This window comes from Clinocottus analis, unplaced genomic scaffold, assembly GCF_023055335.1.
Source record: "Clinocottus analis isolate CAN_PGR_092001 unplaced genomic scaffold, fCliAna1.0.p SCAF_10, whole genome shotgun sequence".
Lineage (NCBI taxonomy): Eukaryota > Metazoa > Chordata > Actinopteri > Perciformes > Cottidae > Clinocottus > Clinocottus analis.
In genome coordinates this window covers 7,928,857-7,947,562 of record NW_027175821.1, presented here as the reverse complement: position 1 = coordinate 7,947,562, position 18,706 = coordinate 7,928,857, and the positions used below count along the sequence as shown (strand labels likewise).

Below are 18,706 nucleotides of genomic sequence, written 5' to 3'. Positions count from 1 at the left end.
ATATATATATATATATATATATATATACATATACATACATACATACATATATATATATATATATATATATATATATATATATATATATATACATACATACATATATATATAATATTTAATGTAAAACATAACAATAAATAACAATGGCCTAAGAATAACTATTACACACTTTAAAGGTGCGGTATTAGATACAGCACTTCAACTTAAATAAATATTTTTGTTTAATTTTCAAATATTACAACATGTAAAAGACAATGATTCGCTGGAATTTCCCCAAAACAAAACAGCGCGCCTTTTACTGTATCAACAAATGAATTCAGCCAGCAGTATTTTACTTCCCACAGAAAATCTTCCCCTCGTCGCCTAAACGAATCAATAAGCTCCGGTGAGCGCGAACCAATCAGAGTACGAGAGCACCAGACGCGGTTAGCCAATAGGCAGCCGCACAAGATTTAGGCTAGTGCGCCATTTTGCTGCGTCCACAGCCATCCGGCAAGATGGTCCCCTTGCTTTGTCTCCCCTGATCGGAGTTGTTTCGGTATTCTGAGGCAATTATTGCTTCTGCAGCATCATACGTCTGCAAATTAGATTGAACTTGCTTCCTGTATCACCAGCGAAACGTGTCTGTATCAGTCAAGACATGACGACGGCAAAAAGCAGGTAGGAAAATTGTTAAGCCTGTTTGTTTAGACGAGTCATTTGTGCATCGATTTAACGCGAGCCGGGCCATTGGTGCCTCCTGCTAGTTAGCGAGCTACGCTAGTTGAGTTGGGGCTATTAGCTGCGCAGCCGGCAAGCTTTAAATTCGATCACGCGCCGATTCTGACGTGTGACGTTATGTGTGTTACATAATATTGGTGAAAGTAAACGACCTTTTACTCTCTTTGTGTCGCAGCTAGCTATGTGTTAGTGCTACTTTGGAGGCTCCTCGATAACGGTTAGCGCGCTGATTTGTGCCTTGGTGTCGTCAGAAGGAGGCCTGCGCGTGCGTTTTCCGTTGCATGCACATGCATTTGAGCTTTTAATACACTGTTGAGGTTGCAGTTTATCAGGGCAATGTTGGGCAGTGAAAATAAGTAGTTGTGAATTAACGGTGGCCGCTAAACATGCTAATGATAGCCAGCCTAAACTTGGCGTTGATAGTCAGGAGTTCCTGTGTTGTCAAAACATGGAGGCTGCGTTGAGGATAAAGGAACAGAACAGAGCTACCAAATGCAGTAGGGCGCGCTGCTTGCAAGGCGAGTGGACTCCTTTTTTTTTTTTTTTTCCTTTTCCCGACTGACACTGGATTTTGGATACATTTAGGGCTGGTTGTTGCTGCCAGGACTCAGTGAGCTCAGCACAGCGGATAGCCACCAAATCAGCACATTATGATGACGCCAAACTGCACAATAAACAGCGATGCCGCTGTCTCCAAATACACGCGCGTAAAAGCACGTCACATTAGGTAATGCATATGTTTAATTGTATGAACATACAATCATACATATGCTGTAATCGGTCTGTCGCCAATATTAACTGTTTAATAGCTGTACAAAGTAAAGTTTTAATTTTTTTTCCTCACCCCTAATATACAACAACCAAAACAACCTTTGACTTAACCGGAGAAAACTTGTCGTGTTTGTAAATATAAAAATAGGTGTGTGGATTTTTGGTAATTTCATCCTCTACTGCTTTTATCCTCTTACATTTGTATCGGTGTCTTACACAATATGTGAGTAATTCCTGCTGCTTGTTTTAGTCAAATAATGGAATCTTGTGTAAGGCAGCCTGAAGAAAAGAATACTGTTATCAAATGTACTTATACAAGTTCAGCTGCTTTGAAATACGCAAATGGTGGAACCTTAAACACATAATATGGTCATACAGAAATTATGGAATTGTAATAATCAGTACCTAGATTGTAATAACACAGTTTGCTTGTATATGATCACTGTAAAAATTGAAATGTGTTTACCAACTTTAAATCTCTGTAATTCAGAGACAACATTGTAGACATCTTGATTTACCGTTGTGTTCATATGGAAACAAATTTCTAAATGTCTCCCCCAGGTAAAATGAGTTTGGCTTCTTCTGATTTGCACCAAGACCTAATGTCAGAAAAGGCAGACGAGGTAAGTCTGCAGCTTTTTGGGTTGTGAAACAATGTGTTTTGACCTATGTATATTTTTTGTATACCCACCACCATACAAAAAAATGCTTTAGGACAAATGTTCAGTGTTTTTGTTCATAACAGTCAAGCTATTTATGTCTTGAATTCTCAGCCTGGAAGCTCAACAGAAACTATGAAGCCCTCTTCTCGTAACAAGAGGTGAGCACCTGTATTCTTAAATGTGTCTGTTTTTGTTTTGTTTGCAGTCTCATGTTCTCAAAAGAGTTCTCACAGTCACAGCTTGCATTATTAAAGCTTTGTGTCAACTGATTTTTAGGAAGCCTACTACTGTATCTAAGCACACTGGACTAAAAGAATCTGATGCCTCAGCTGAGAGTGAAAATGAAGGTGCCACTTCTGACAATCCTTCAGACAATAATACAAGCAGTGTATCAAAAGGTATGAACTATGGAGGTACTTTTTGTTCTTAATCATGATATTGTTGATGCTGATTTGAGGCTTTAATGCTTTTGCTTCTTCCTAGGCACTTTAGTCATAAGGCCAGCTGGGAATGATAATAAAGGTGCCATGAAGCTCAGAGTAGATTTCAAACCGAAACATACAGGTGACTTTATTTAATTATTTGGAAACTATTCATTTTTATTATGTAGATATTCACAATAGAACATGCATATGCTATTTAAGTGCATTACCTGGATATCCTGAAAGTAATCACTAAATTAGGGAGTGTTAAAAAAGTTACAGGAAGAAAGTAACAATTACTGATTTATATCTCCAAATCCTAGATGATACCCTGCAGAAGAAGGTAAACTGCACTGCCTGTGGTAAACAAGTAGTAAACCAGTTTGTTCGCAACTCTGTATACGAACATCCTGCACTCAAAGTACTCATTTGCAAGGTAGGACAGTTCAAATATACATTCCATTTATTTTTAAAGCTATTATAGGGAAGGTCCACACCGATATCTTTTCAATCTTTCCATTCTTGACGTCTCATCAAATTATTTTCTCTCCCTCTAGTCATGTTACAAGTATTACACAAGTGATGACATCAACCGGGACTCTGATGGGATGGATGAGCAGTGCAGGTAAGGCATTTTTCACATGTTTTATTGTAAAGTAATAAGAAGCACAATCGATGTACATGTATGAAGACTTAACATTGTAGGCTAGCCTAGGGATCTCAAAAGAACAAGACTTTGCATTATGTTTCCATGATGATTTAAGTTTGACATGGAATTTACTAGGGCTGCACAATCATGGCTGAAATCATAATCACAATTTATTTTTGATTAATAATGAGATAAAATAGTATTAACACTTTTTTAAAGATTTTTCAATTGGTTGAACCGGTTAGTTGTATCGCTATGCGGCGCAGACACAACTCTAACGCATCATGCACATCATTTGGCCTTGGTTAACATCACTCGCCCTAAATCCAAAAAACTTCGCCTTCTGCTTTGATTTACCTTTCACATGACACTCTGCTCTGTGTTCTGTCTCTCTACTCTTCTACTACCGCTGCCATTGCAGGGTACGCGCATGACGCCTCATCTTGTTCTCCCCCTGGTGGTTAGCTGACTGTTAGTTGACGAAGCGCTTGATTTGATATGTAGCATAGCACACATTTTGAACATCAGTTTCACTGACTATCGTGCTCATTTAATTGTGGCAGACAAAATTGTGTTCAGGATTAACATTCGATTCATTTTGCAGCCCTAGAATTTACACAAGCTTGTTTTTTGTTCAAAGTGTATAACATTTTATACACATTGGCTTGGTCCTTATCCAAGTGCCAATAGTTTTTTTTTAAAACAATAATAAATTCGAAAACCTCAATTGCTTCATGCCCTAAAGTTGTTCAACTTTTCCTACCCAGGTGGTGTGCTGAAGGTGGCAAACTCATCTGCTGTGACTACTGCAACAATGCCTTCTGCAAGAAGTGCATCCTGCGCAATTTGGGGAGGAAGGAGCTGTCTGTCATTACTGATGAGAATTCAAAATGGCACTGCTATGTCTGCAGGTCAGAGCCACTCCAGGTTCTGGTCTCCAAATGCCACAGCATCATGGAAAAACAAGAACTCAAGGACCGAAAACCAGAAAAAAGCGAAGAACGTGAGACCAAGAGGCACAAGAACAAAGCAGTTAAAGAGCACAAAACCATTGTAAATGGGAAAGAACACACCGAAGGCTCAGGGACCATGACATTCTCCTACAAAAAACTGCAGGTGCCCAAAGAACTTATAAAGAAAGCAAAAAAGCTTGTTGAAACTACAACTGGTCTGAACAATACATTCATCCAGTTCATCCAACAGGCAGCTGAGGAGCAAGGAGATAAGTCTATCAGGTATCGGCATTTGAAAGCTTTCAGGGCTGTGCTTGCTGATTTGAAAAAAGCCCACAGTGCTTTGGAGGTGGCTTTGGGGCCTGAATTCAAAAACGTGGAGTTACAGAATGGTAATGAAGGGCAACATATTGTGAAAAAGAGCACTTATGTTGTGTCCCCTCTAGAAAACGACATGGATAATATGACTGATTCAGTGGAGAAGGCTGACGACCTAGCGGAGGATGAGGCGGATGACGATCAAGCAGAGGAGGATGAGGCGGCGGATGACGACCAAGCAGAGGAGGATGAGGCCGAAGACGACTTAGCAGAGGAGAAGGTTGACGACCTAGCTGCAGTGGAGAAGGATGGCGGCCTGGAGGAGGCGGATGACGACCTGGAGGAGGAGGAGGTGGAGGCGGACGACCTACCGGAGGTGAAGGCGGACGACCTAGTGGACGAGGCCGATGATGACCTGGAGGAGGAGGAGGAGGCGGACGATGATCTACCAGAGGAGGAGGCTGACGACGATGATGACTTGGAGGAAGAGGGGGCCGTTGATGACCTCACGGCGGTAGAGGAGGCAGCTGACAACGTAGCAGTTAAGAAAACCAATGTTCCGGTGGAGCAGGTTCATGGCATAGTGGCAAAGGACGCTGATAACCTAGAAGCAAAGGAAGATAAGAAGACTGGTCATGCACCAGTAGAGGAGGCTGTGGGGGAGGCTAGCCATGCAGCAGTGGAGGAGGCAGACATGGGGCAGCGTAATGACCAGAAAGTGTCTGACACTAGAAGGAAAGACAACCAAACAGCAACTGATGTAACCAAAAAGACAATTAAAACTGAAGCATGTGATGATGGGTTAGGTTCAGCTGGTGAAATGTCTCTCGATCAGGATATTATGTCTGTGCCCCCTTCGGTTCCCGAAGAGCTTTTTCAGATGGTGGAGAGTCTTGCAGATTCCACCATGCTCTCACAGTCTGACACTGATTTGGTCACAGATGCTGTTAAAAGGTCAAGTGGAAACTCAAAACACTCTCAACCTCCCCAGCCCAAGGTGAAGAACCTCATAGTTAAACTGACTCCAGTGCCAGTTGTGACGACACGCGGGTCAAGGTCCTCCTCGTCCAAAAATAAGGAAAAACCTGGAGAGATGCAAAAAAAGTGTGTAGAAGATCATGGGAAGGAGAAAGACGATGCTTCTAAAGCAGAGGTAGATGGAAAGGCCAGCCCACCACCCAGCCGTCGCTCAAGTAGATTGAAGACCACACCCCTGAGAAAGCAGGCTGAGAAGAAGGGTAAGGAAGAATCCTCAGAGTCAGATGAAGATCGTAAGCGCAAGGTAAACTCCTCCAAAAATCCCAGTAAAAACGACAAAGGGACCGCAAAGGAGACAAAGGATCCAGAAAAGAAGTCAATGGATTCTGACTCGGATGAAATTCCTAACATATTGCTGGAGAAAGCGGCAGCAGGCCGCAGCACAGATGAGGAACAAGAAAGTACAAGTGCTAAAAAGTGTTTATTCAAACTAAAAAACACATCCACACAGGATACAGACAAAGCGTCAAAACGCAAAAGGAAGTCTGAAAGCTCTGACTCTGACTTGGGGATCAAAAGTAAAAAGACGTCAAAGAAGAAGAAACAGACTGGCTCAGACTCAACCAACTCTGACTCGGACCAGGAGAAGGAGTCTAAGAGTAAAGCAGCCACAGTAAAGAGGAGATCTAGCCGTGTAAAGAAGCAAGATGAAGCCAAAGAAGAAGAAAAAAGCTCACCTGAGAGGAAGGCAGCCAAGAGGAGAAGGTCTTATGAAGTTAAGCGCAAGGGCAGAAGCCCCAAAGCGGCCTCCAAGCTGCAGTTATCCTCCAGTGAGGAGGAAGAGGAGGAGCAGGCTGAAGGCGATTCCGGAGAGGACAGTGACGAGCAAAAACTTAAGCCAATTGTGGAGGATAACGTGGTTGGAGGAAGCGGACCGTTCCATCAGTCCTCAGGTAATTTGTTCAAGAAGAGTTTGGTCGTAAGTTAAACATTTTGGGACCCCTGCTTATTCTCCTCGCTGAGAGTTTTGAGAAGAAGCTTCGAAGCATTCTTATGCCTCTAGGTAAATATGTAGCTGGAGCCATCTGGCAGTTAGCTTAGCTTGACATAAAGTTAGCTTGGCTTTGTTCAAAGGTAACGAAGTCTGCCTACCAGCAGTTCTAAAATCACTGAACATCTAATTTGTTGAAGGCACACAACTGCAGTGTATTAGGTAACTTCCTAGTGTCTTGTGTAGAAGAAAAATGTATGAATACTATGGCTGTTTTATGTACAGCTTTTGCACTATGCAGTGGGGACCAAAATTGACAACAAAGCTGTAGATTTCTCAGACCAGAGTGAGTTTATAGCCAGGATTAAATGCTGGGTTCCAAAAAAAATATCAGACTAAAGAAAAGTTGTAGGCTGGACTAAGCTAATCTTCTGAGAAATAAACGAGGACATTCAAACCAGCCCCAAGATGTATGTTCTTTGTTTGAGGATATTTACATACTACCGAAATGACCAATAGATGATAGTGGGAGGTGTGACTTGTGATGTAATACCATGCGCGTTTGTCCTGCCTGTTGTCATTTGCGCTAGTGTTCACAAATGATATTTTCTGGACTTCGGAATCTGTCTGGGAGTATAAAATCTGGACTTTCGTTGTTTAGTGTGTGCTTGGTTTTAGCCGTGTGCGTCCAAGGCCACATTGGTTTACGGCCTACCCCACTAATGTGTGTTTTCTGCAGACAATTAAATATATATATATTTTTTTTTAATGAACTATTTTCTTCTCCACATGACACACGAGAAAGCAAATTGGCATTATCTAAAAATATAAAATTATTCCTCCCAGTAACAAAATGTATGCTATTTGCTTGTATAGGGGACGAAGAGGATGATAAAGTGAGAGACCCTCAGGTTTGTGACGATGATGACGACGATGATCCTGAAAACAGGTACTTGCAAAACAACAAATTGTAAAGATAAAGGCATTCAATAGATCAAACAACATCAAACCTAATATTTTGGCTAAGCTGTGACAGCATATTGCAATATGTAACTCGCCAGTATAGGATATGAGGGCTCACATCCTGTACTTCACTGAAAAGTGTTGTGTATCTCCAGGAGAAATTTATATCACATTCTCTTTATTTTCCCTTTGTAAATGTCTGTTTTAGTAAAGTGCAGAAAAGCCTTTACTTTATGTGTTTTCTTATAAGTAAATATAATTTAATTATCTAGAAGCTCATTTTATGTAATGTTTTTATTTTATTTTCTCCTGAAGAATTGCAAAGAAAATGCTTCTCGCCCAAATAAAGTCAAACTATTCTTCTGGAGCAGAGAGCTCCTCTGATAATGAAGGAGCAGATAAGGATGACAAGTCCTCAAGGAAAGTTAAAAAGGAGGATGATGATGATGAAGATGACGATGATGAAGCGCAACAAGGTAGTTGACCTGAACTAGACATACCTAGTTTTGATAAATAAGCCTTTTTTTGTGCATTATCTCAAGCTATTACTTTCTCTCTCTGAAGATGAGGATTCAGAAGACTCTGAAGTGGAAGTGAAGAAGCGTGCAGGACGCCATAAATTACTTCGTCATAAACTCTCGCTGAGTGAGGGTGAGGGTGACTCGGGAGAGGAGAAAGCTGCCAGTAAAGAGAAGAAGGCGGGCAAGAAGAAGTCAGGGAAAAAAGGTAATCAATTGAGTGTTTAATTTGTCATTTCCAACAGCTTGAACACAGATATGCTGATGCCATCGAGTGACTTTTGTTTCAATGTCTTTTATTTGTCTGTCAGTTCACAGCACTGACTCTTCAGACTCCGACTCCGACTTTGAGAAGTCAGAGTCCAGTGAAGCATCAGGGATAAGCGAGGAGCTTAGTGAATCAGAGAACGAAGGAAAACGTCGAAAGACCAGGTGAGAAGCGACAACTTCAACCAATCAATATTACTTTCACCAGATCTGAATTGATCTGTTGCTCTTTCTTACATTGATTCTTTTTTGTGTCTGTAGATCTTCTAAGAAGAAGGATGAAGCAAAACAGAGGAGTTACAAGCAGCAGAAGAAGAAGCGACGCAGGATCAAAGTTCAGGATTCCTCTTCCAGTAATGAAAAGGTGTTTAAAATACGGAGCACTTGGTGTTAATTTTTTTTCGCCAGCATTTGCCAAGTGGACGAAATGGACCCACTTAATGTTTTCTAGTCAAGTCATGCATGACAAATAAAATGTTATTTGAACTTACCCCTGGAGTGTGTTGGAAGGAATATTAAGTTCACAAATTAATCATGGGGTTGCTGGGCTCCTATTCATAGGCAGTAGATGTGTTTCCCCTTAAGGGCTGAAGATCAGAGGGCTGACTTTAATGCTTATTTCCACAGAGTGGAAAGGAAGGTGACGATGATGATGATGACCAGAAAGGACGCAAAAAGATCCGCAAAATCCTGAAGGACGACAAGCTGCGGACAGAGACGAGAGATGCACTGAAAGAAGAGGAGGATAGGAGGAAACGTATAGCTGAGAGAGAGGAACTCAGGGAGAAACTTCGAGAGGTAATACTGAAAAGTTGTCTTATTCTGAAGTGCCGGCTTTGTCTCCAGAGAGCTGTTACCTTCCCATTAGATGCATGGATCAGCCTTGAGGGGTGGATCAGATTTATATTTCACAATGCTTCTTTTTGTGTCTCTTTTACATGTGTGCTGCATGATGTTTTTGACGTACAGCAGAACAGATTGTTAAATCACAGCCATGTGTGTTTCCATAGCAACAAAAAAGAGGATATTATAGAAGGAATTATGACCTGTTTAACATACTAGAATTGGCTCTAAGCAGTTTATAATGTATGTATTCAAATTACTAATGCTAAGATGTTTTGTTTTTTAAACGCATATTTACATTAATTTATTAATACAATAGTTTGTTTTTTAAGCATATGAATTGTGTGTTTAATTTCACGGTTTGCTAGACTTGTAAAAACAAATAATTTTAAAACAGCCCTGAGACGGTGGTTACCATTAGTCTGTAGCTTAGCTGTCACTAATAGTTCTTTGAAATAAAATTGTAATGAGCAGGTCAGACTTTAAAAATATCTAAATATGTTGATTAGACAAAAAAAGGGCAATCGGTGCATTTCCAATATAAACGTGTCTGGCAAGATGGATATGTCTGATAATGAGCCCTCCGAGGTGACGGTCTTAACAGGTCTTACTGTGGTAAATGGTGCTGCTTTTTTTTCAATAATTATGATACCCTTAATGTTTATTCCCACAGTAAATGGTTGTCGTAAACACTGCATTTTAAGATGAATTTGCTCAAAATACAGTGACATGTTTGCTGTTAATTTCTGTGTATAATAGTGGTACTGCTAATAGTGTAAGTTGTACAAGCAAAGTAATACTATGTCACTTAACATGCATGCATTTAGCTCTAGTTGTGGTGCTTTAAATAATAACATTTCTTCTTAATGATATTGTGTTTTGTTAGGAGAGTTAATCATATACAGTATATCATGCACTTTTTTAAATAGTGGCTGTGATGTACTGATGACTCATCAATGGATGTTTGTAAGAAGTTATTGGAATGATGATGGGTGTTATTATGAGACATGAATAATTAAATATTTACAGTTGTATGTTAGTATATCTCAGGATATGGAAAATGCTTGTTGAAAAGTTGTAACATATCTTTCTTTCAAGTAATATTCTATTGACTTTTTTTGTGTGTGACTCCTCTATGGTTTATCCTTCTTCAGGTGATTTTGGTGGACGAATCTGCCCATGTGCCCTGTCCCTGTCCCATCACAACCAAATTGGTGCTTGATGAGCAGGAAGAGACCAAGGAGCCGCTGGTGCAGGTGCACAGGAACCTTGTCACAAAACTCAAACCTCACCAGGTTGATGGTAAGAACAAAGAGAATTTGGTCAACATCAAATTTCATAATTCTGTCTGTTTTCTGCATCACGGAAATCATAGGGTCCTATATTACCCAACATAAGCCTGCATGGGAAACACAGAGAACTCTGGACTAATGCCAACCCCCTCTATTTTTGTGTTTCATTTTAGGGGTGCAGTTCATGTGGGACTGTTGCTGTGAATCTGTAAAAAAAATTGAGAAGTCTCCTGGCTCCGGTTGCATTCTCGCCCATTGCATGGGTCTGGGGAAAACTCTGCAGGTACAGAGGAGAGCGCAGCATGCACTAAAACTGTAAAAAATACATATGACAACACATCAATCTTAATCTGTTTTGATATGTAAAAAACAACACTAGACATTGTATCTCTCTCACAATTTGGCACTGAATTAAGAACTGAATGCCAAGTTACTAAGCTTAGGTTAGCTGCGTTTACTTTCTATCACTATTCGTTTACGAACTATGGCATTTGAAGCCTGATGCAACATCTTCTGGATTTCACAAACCAGCGATACTTCATGAAATTGTTTATGTAAACTACCAACTTGAGTCTGTTAAACCCTGATTAGTTAATCAGTGTTTGCAAATCAGTGTTTGCAGACTTGTGTGCTTTAACAGCAGGCCAAATGTAACCGTAGTTCTGTTTTTGCCCTGTAGGTGGTGACGTTACTTCACACGTTGCTGCTTTGTGAAAAGCTCGACTTCACCACGGCACTGGTGGTTTGTCCCCTGAACACTGTCCTTAATTGGCTCAATGAGTTTGAGAAGTGGCAAGTAGGATTGAAGGATGATGAGAGTTTAGAGGTAAGGAGTTGCCATGGTAACCTTCTAAAATAGTTACTATTGGACAGCGCTGACGTTTGTTAATGTGCATTTATTGCACCTGATTTATGGTTTCTATGTCTATTTTGTGTTTCCCAGGTGATTGAGCTGGCCACAGTAAAGAGGCCACAGGAGAGAGCATATGCCCTCCAGCGGTGGCAAGAATCTGGTGGGGTGATGATCATTGGCTACGAGATGTACAGAAACTTGACGCAGGGCAAGAACACCAAGAGCAAGAAACTCAAAGAGATCTTTCAGAAGACACTGGTAGATCCAGGTACAGTGCTGTTTAAACTGCAAGTTTAAGAAGCGTACGTTTAAAACGTTATGTATAAGGGTGTTTTGCACGAAAAAACAGAAAACCAATGTAATCCTATTTAGTCTCAGTCTGAACACTCCCATCTTTAATCAATGCAACTTTAATCACACCAGGGTTACTTTCATTCCAGTTCCTTGCTTGTTGGTTCAGCATACAAAATATTGGTGGTGCTGGTAGAAAAGATTTATTGAAGTATTTCGTTTTCATTTCTGGCAACTTCTCAGCACCTATTATACATTAATATGGCATTGGACAAATTAGTTTCCATTTGGTATGTTTGCTTCATCTGCATGCACTGGCTAGAGAAAATTACATTATTGTTGTTGGTCCATGTGTGTGTCAGTTCAGGAGCGTGATGTTTTCCGAGTGTTATAGTTTGTCCTTGTTAGAATTAGCGTAACATCTTGGCATTAACTATTCAAGGAAGCCATCGCAGAGCAGCTAAAACTGAACTAATGTGCCTTCCCTTGGTTCTGGCTAATTGACGGGCTAAAGTATTTATTTATTTTGTTCACAGGGCCAATAAAAAGTACGTTACTCTATTTGGCTTAAAATAACAGCATGAATCAGTTCTTGAACATCTTTTCGATGTGTATCAATGATTGTACGCTCAGTGGGTTGAGTAGGTGATCCTCTAACCACAAGGTTTGTGGTTTGATTCTAGTGTCCTTGTGTCAAATTGCCCTTAGTGAGCCACTGAGCCCCATGTTGCTCCACTGGTGCTTTACAGCAGCCCACTACTATTAAAAGCTTCAGATGATGAAATGTGGAAGTCATATTTCATGTATGTATGACCATTAAAAGAAAGGCAAAAGTAAAAACTTGTATCACACTCTAAGGTTGAAAAATAGTTTGTCAGTGTGATAATGTTGAAGCTTAGAACTGATCTAAGATAAGATTTCAGATGTAATCTAGTGCAATTCCCCAGATTAGTAATTGTATTTCTCTTTTTTGTTTAAGACCCAACATTTTTTTTTGTTTTTAAATTGTGTCTTAAGCTGCACTTCCACCTGTGATCCATGTTTTTTTTTCTCCTTTCACTCCCTCAAGGTCCAGACATTGTGATCTGTGATGAAGGTCACATCTTGAAGAATGAGGCGTCTGCTGTGTCCAAAGCAATGAATTCTATCAGGACGAGGAGGAGGATTGTCCTGACTGGAACACCTCTGCAAAATAACCTTGTTGAATGTAAGACTGCCTGGTTATGTATAGATCAGTGCTTCTCACCCTTTTTAACTATTATATTTTATTAAATAAATATTTGTAAAGTATATTTTTTTAATGGATGCCAATTATAAATATCTTCTGTAAAATAAAAATAAATTTTCGCGTAACCCCATTTAAGGACCACTGATATAGATGTCAGACCAACATTTCATCGGGTGGTGTGGATGTATCTTAAACTTGGGATCTTTCTCTCTTTACCAGAAGAATTTACTTTAAAATCCTGCTGCTAGTTTATAAAGCACTAAATGGTTTAGGGCCTAAGTATGTTTGTGATCTGCTGCTACCTTATGAACCATCCCGACCCCTTGGGTCATCTGGTTCTGGTCTACTTTCTGATCCAAGAGTCAGAACTAAACATGGAGAAGCAGCGTTCAGCTTTTCTGCTCCCCTTATCTGGAACAAGGTCCCTGCATGCTGCAGGTCTGCTGAAACCCTCAGCTCCTTTAAATCCAGATTGAAGACTTTTCTGTTTGCTGCTGCCTTTTAATTGAACCAGATTCAAGGATATCAATTTGTGCATCTCACTACTGCATTTTATTTCTTAAACTGCACCGCAAGTTTTATTCTATTTTTTTTTGGCTTTTTGACTGTATTTTTAAATGTTTTAAAATAAATGTTAGGAACTTTTTTATTGTTTTCTTCTGCATTATTTTTTGATGGTTTTATGTGAAGCACTTTGAATCGCCTTGTTGTTGAAATGTGCTATACAAATAAACTTGCCTTGCCTTACCAGACCACTGCATGGTGAACTTCATCAAGGAGAACTTGCTTGGATCTGTTAAGGAGTTCAGGAATCGCTTCATAAACCCCATTCAGAATGGTCAGTGTGCTGACTCCACCTTACAAGATGTCCGGATCATGAAGAAGAGGGCTCACATCCTCTATGAGATGCTGGCTGGCTGTGTCCAGGTAATTAAAAATAATGTCTTGATAAATTGACTTTTGCTCTCTTTGACCTCCCTCTGCATCCTAAAAAATATATTTGTCTTCTTTCCACAGAGGAAAGATTACACAGCGCTCACTAAGTTCTTGCCACCTAAACACGAGTATGTGTTGTCGGTCAGAGTGACTCCAATTCAGTGTAAACTCTACCGGTACTACCTGGAGCATTTCACAGGTGAGATTCACGCACTTATGAACAGGAATACATGGCATTCTCATTCCCCATTTTTGTGTCTGCTTGTCTCTTTTTGTAAATACATTTTCAAACTCCATTGTGTTGAGAAGGGCAGTGCCACTTGCTTTCCTGGTTCAAACTACTCTGCTCTTTTTGGGTGTTGGGAGCAGCAGGGCCTCCAGGGGCTGCGGGCAGGGTTTTTACGGTGTCATTTCTAATTGCCCAGACAGGAATTTAACCAAGTCTCAGACTAGAAAGAAATTCAATTGAGAATTCCACTAGAAAACCTGTGTAGTTTAGGATGAGGCTGAATCTATCTGCAGGAGTCTTGTTTCTCTTAAAAGTGGTCTCTTGACTGGCTGTCTTTTACTCAGACAAGAGTTTTAGATAAATGGAAGGCTTTTCTGATCTCACTTTTTCAGGCGGCATTGTTAAGTCGTTTAGTGGACTTTCCTCTCAGAATGCATGTGTGTGAGAGGGAGAGAGTGGCAGCTGGCAGAGTGCCGCAGGCAGGGTTTAAGCCCAGTTTCCCACGTCTCCCTAATGAAGAGCTCTGGGAAAGAGGGAACAGAGGGTTGGGGGGAATGTGGGGGCATAAAGGAAAGAAGTTTAGAACGAAGGGGTTAGAGGTTTTACACCAAAAGCGAAAACAAAGAACAGGAGAGCTGGTATTTATGAAGAGGAGTGATTTGGGAGGGGGTTGTGCTATGTGCTGTGACTCATTGGGCCAGGTTGTCCATAAGGCAAAGTGCCAAAGTTGTGACTCTGGACCTCTACAGTGTTGGTGTTTTTGGACCCAGACAACCAATCAGTCCGCAGGAAGGGAATAGCCACGGTTGTTCCCTCCTTTTGCTGCTGCTTATGTAAATCTACTGTAAGTTCTGACCCTGATGGGTCAATGCAGGGCACAGTTACAACATTAACACTTCAGCAGCTGCCACTTAGTTAAATTCATAAATCTGCTGATTGAACGGATCAGATTAGACTGTTTTGTAGTTCTGTCTGGTTGTAGTTGCTGTCAAAATATTGACTGACTATGATTTGAATGCATGGGTACATTATAGACTTAACTCCAGTTTGTCCGTAGTCAGGTGTTTAAGCAGACATCAATGTTCCTGTTTTATTACATTACATTTTCCACACAACTGAATGCTAAAATAGATTGAGGGCAGACTGTCAAGTTCATAACGCAAACATGTATCCATCTTCCACCTCACACTCTTCCCTTATGTGCAGGTGTAGGGAATGCTATGGAGGGGGGCCGGGGCCGCGCAGGGACCAAACTCTTCCAGGATTTCCAGGTGCTCAGCAGAATCTGGACCCATCCCTGGTGCCTTCAGCTGGACTACATCAGTAAAGAAAACAGGGTAGGGTTCGGGAAGACGACAAGACCAAACCACACTAGCGCAAAAACTGGGAATACATTAGCGCAAATCAGACACAGCGGGAAAACAATAGAAATGTGGTGCTGACAGGTCATGCAGCAGTGTAGAACGACACACTTAATGCCACTGGATCAAAAATTTTCCCTAATGCATAATTTAAGGGCTTGGTTGACATATCGTCTCAGACTCATGCGTGCACTCTCTTGCAGGGTTTCTTTGACGAGGACAGTATGGACGAGTTCATCGCTTCAGAAACAGAAGAATCTTCCATGAGTATGACCTCTGAGGATGAGAAGGCCAAAAAGTAAAATAAGATTTTGCTTCCATTTCCCCTTTGTGTACATTTATACAGAGATGACTTAATTTATCCACCCTTCTCTTTTGCATCTGTCACTCATTGACCCCTGTCTCTTACACCACTCTTCCTTCCTAATAGGAAAAAGAAAGGGAAGGGAAAAAAGAGAGGCTCTGATGACTCGGACAGTGATGAAGTGGAGGTCATCAAGGAGTGGAACACCTGCACTCGGGGCAAAAATGGAGAGAGTCGAAGCAGACCAGAGCTTGTAGAAGAACGTGAGTTCTTCACAGCCGCTTTGTGTACAGGAATATTTTGGGTGTTTTGCCTCTCGGAATAATTGCTCATGAACACATAGACTATAGGCAGCCAGAAATATGCAAAGTTCAGTGTCTTGTTTTGTAATCTGTCAAACAGTGTAATATTTTAATGTCTATTCAGTTTCTGTGGCTCTGGCCAGTTAAAGGTGATTCAGTCAACTGTAAAGCAATTTTGGTCCACTTTCCTACTGACTCATTCGATCCAAGCAACTCAAAAATAAAAGGCAAAAAGCCTTTTTGATTGTGGCCTAAAGAAAAACAACCATGGTAAAACCAAACATTTGACCTGGCTTTGTGCTGCTTTAAAGGTCAACGTATCATATAGTAAGCCATGTGTCATTACATCTGTCATTTTATAATGCATAATAAATTCACTGCAAAGTTCACAAAAGTCGAGACGGCGAGTTTTAGGAAGAAAATTAAAAATTTAGGAAGAAAATTAAAAATTTAATTGATGACATTGTTTTGGCTACTCACATCTGCACACACTGCAACTGTTGCATAGCAGTGGAACATGTAATAGTACATATCTCTATTGTCGGCTTGATGTTTTAAAACAGCTTGTTGTGAGACTATACTGACTGCATGAAGACTAACTAATCTGTACATCACAAACAGCCCGGACCATTAGCTCAACACCAGGTAGTCCCACTCATGACTGGCACAAGGAGTTTGTTGTTGATGCTGACAGCGAGATCCTGGAGCACTCTGGGAAGATGATGCTCCTGTTTGAGATCCTGCGCATGGCAGAGGAAGTGGATGAAAAAGTGTAAGTGTGTCTGAATTTTAATCTCAAATGAAATTCCTTTTATCTTATGTGGTTTGTTTGCAGTGTTACTGGCACATGTTTGGGTTAGTCACAGTGACCTGTGGTGAAGTGACACTAGTGCATCTTCTGTCCTCTTTCGACATCAGGCTTGTGTTCAGTCAGTCTCTCATCTCTCTGGACCTAATCGAGGATTTCCTGGAGCTTGCTTGCAGAGCTAAAGATGATGAAAAGGTTTCTCCATACAAAGGTACATTTCTTTGGGGTTGTCTATTCAAGAGGTTCTAATTGTACACATGTCTGCCAATGTGTTAACCGTACTCTATTAAATGATCCTCTAGTTGCTTTCTTCTTTAATGTTATGATTTTGAAGGGTTGCTTTTTGGTTCATGATGTGCTAAAATCATAGAACAAGTTCTAATATTATAAGCCAGCTTCTGACTTAAGGAGCTTGTGGAGCCCAGTTGTCTGTCTCAAGGTTCACTTTAGTGGCTTTACGCTGTCTTTGAACTGACTCAACTGTGTGAGGTATAAAGCTTTGGAGAAAGCTGAAGTATTTTCATATGGAGATGCAGGTTTCACACTCGTAAGAGAAACCGCATGCAACATGTATTTTTATACACGCTGGTGTGCTTATTACCCTTAAACACACACAGACACACACACCGCCGCTGGTGTAAGGTCATGTTCCTAATTAAACTCCAGCAGCTGTTTTTACTTTCATTTTGAAAATGATTAGACCTTGACTTTTTATTCTCCAAAAAAATGTTTGCTCAAGGGTTTGTAATTTGTAATGAAAAGATCACAGTGCCGTAATTGGAAACATACTGAAATGTTGGTTATGAAGGCTGGTAGGGGGTTGGCCGTCTTGAAAGCTAAACACGGCTGGCCTATAACCAACACAACCATCTATCTGCTGTCTGCTAATACCCAAAAATCTTTTTGACAAGCAAAAGGCCATGTTGATGGTGACGTGTGCTTTTTAAGGGGTTTGTTGAACGTAGATGTTAAATAGTCATATCAGATTTCTTAACTGTAATGTATCTGTGAAGGTGAAGGCAAGTGGTTCAGGAATATTGACTACTATCGTCTGGATGGCTCCACCAATGCCCTCACCAGAAAGAAGTGGGCCGAAGAGTTTAATGACACCAGTAATATAAGGTATTATACTTGTAGACACGGAGCAATAAGACCAAGTTCCCAAACATTTGAAATTTCAGTGATGCTTAAAATGAAAATGGTTTAATAGAGCATTTAAAAGCACTAACTCTTTGCTCTCTTTTCCCAGAGGTCGTTTGTTCCTAATTTCAACACGAGCCGGCTCTCTTGGTATCAACCTGGTGGCAGCCAACAGGGTAATCATCTTCGACGCCTCCTGGAACCCCTCTTATGATGTCCAGAGTATCTTCAGGGTTTACCGTTTTGGCCAGACTAGGACCGTTTATGTGTACAGGTTTCTGGCTCAGGTGAGCTTCTCAAACTGTTTTAGTTTTTTTTTTATCAAAATATAAAGCTGTAATTTTTAACTCTTGGCTGTCTTCTCATTGCCTCCTCTTCTTCCAGGGTACAATGGAGGCAAAGATTTATGACCGTCAGGTAACCAAACAGTCTCTAGCGTTCCGGGTAGTGGACCAGCAGCAGATTGAGAGGCACTTTACAGGTGTAGAGCTGGCGGAGCTCTACACCTTTGAGCCGGAAATGTTGGATGATCCCTCCGCGAAGAAGAGCAAGAAAGCCACACCTGTGCTCCCCAAGGTAAACATGGAATTTGCTTTAATTTGAACCAAACATATTTAAACAATTACATTTTGAATAAATCTTACATCTTATTGGGCTTTGATAAACCATTGACTGAGATTTCATGGTTTTCTTTCGGCTGATCCCTCAAGGAAATGCAGGAGAGCAGGCTGAAACCTATTAACAGTAGTAAAATAGTCTTTCTTTTTTTTTTCCTTCAGCAAACATGGCATAGACTGCCAGTTTAAATGCCAACCTTGTTTTTCCAAATTTGAACCAAGTAGTATGTTTTTCCTTTTTGAAGTTTAGCACTTCAGGGATAAACACAATGCCAGCTTGTATCCAACTT

The 18,706-nt window shown here is 40.7% G+C and overlaps 1 protein-coding gene across 2 annotated transcripts in view; it reads left to right on the top strand.

Annotated features, from left to right (window-relative positions):
• Window positions 1-342: 342 nt before the first annotated feature.
• Window positions 343-18,706, top strand: part of atrx (ATRX chromatin remodeler) — a 33,264-nt gene continuing 14,900 nt past the window's right edge. The window contains exons 1-29 of one of the 2 annotated variants that reach the window (XM_068585459.1): window positions 343-660; window positions 2,053-2,114; window positions 2,265-2,311; window positions 2,430-2,551; window positions 2,637-2,717; window positions 2,899-3,011; window positions 3,133-3,200; window positions 3,992-6,426; window positions 7,341-7,413; window positions 7,743-7,903; window positions 7,992-8,153; window positions 8,257-8,377; window positions 8,474-8,576; window positions 8,840-9,010; window positions 10,210-10,357; window positions 10,521-10,630; window positions 11,027-11,173; window positions 11,291-11,468; window positions 12,561-12,698; window positions 13,471-13,646; window positions 13,737-13,854; window positions 15,091-15,221; window positions 15,449-15,543; window positions 15,676-15,812; window positions 16,473-16,623; window positions 16,770-16,870; window positions 17,673-17,781; window positions 17,909-18,086; window positions 18,184-18,375. In XM_068585459.1, the coding sequence (XP_068441560.1) occupies window positions 2,058-2,114; window positions 2,265-2,311; window positions 2,430-2,551; window positions 2,637-2,717; window positions 2,899-3,011; window positions 3,133-3,200; window positions 3,992-6,426; window positions 7,341-7,413; window positions 7,743-7,903; window positions 7,992-8,153; window positions 8,257-8,377; window positions 8,474-8,576; window positions 8,840-9,010; window positions 10,210-10,357; window positions 10,521-10,630; window positions 11,027-11,173; window positions 11,291-11,468; window positions 12,561-12,698; window positions 13,471-13,646; window positions 13,737-13,854; window positions 15,091-15,221; window positions 15,449-15,543; window positions 15,676-15,812; window positions 16,473-16,623; window positions 16,770-16,870; window positions 17,673-17,781; window positions 17,909-18,086; window positions 18,184-18,375 (5,823 nt within the window). In that variant the 5' untranslated portion in view covers window positions 343-660; window positions 2,053-2,057. Of the gene's footprint in view, window positions 661-2,052; window positions 2,115-2,264; window positions 2,312-2,429; window positions 2,552-2,636; window positions 2,718-2,898; window positions 3,012-3,132; window positions 3,201-3,991; window positions 6,427-7,340; window positions 7,414-7,742; window positions 7,904-7,991; window positions 8,154-8,256; window positions 8,378-8,473; window positions 8,577-8,839; window positions 9,011-10,209; window positions 10,358-10,520; window positions 10,631-11,026; window positions 11,174-11,290; window positions 11,469-12,560; window positions 12,699-13,470; window positions 13,647-13,736; window positions 13,855-15,090; window positions 15,222-15,448; window positions 15,544-15,675; window positions 15,813-16,472; window positions 16,624-16,769; window positions 16,871-17,672; window positions 17,782-17,908; window positions 18,087-18,183; window positions 18,376-18,706 lie in introns of those variants that run through there. The other variant, XM_068585467.1, reaches the window with a different exon arrangement.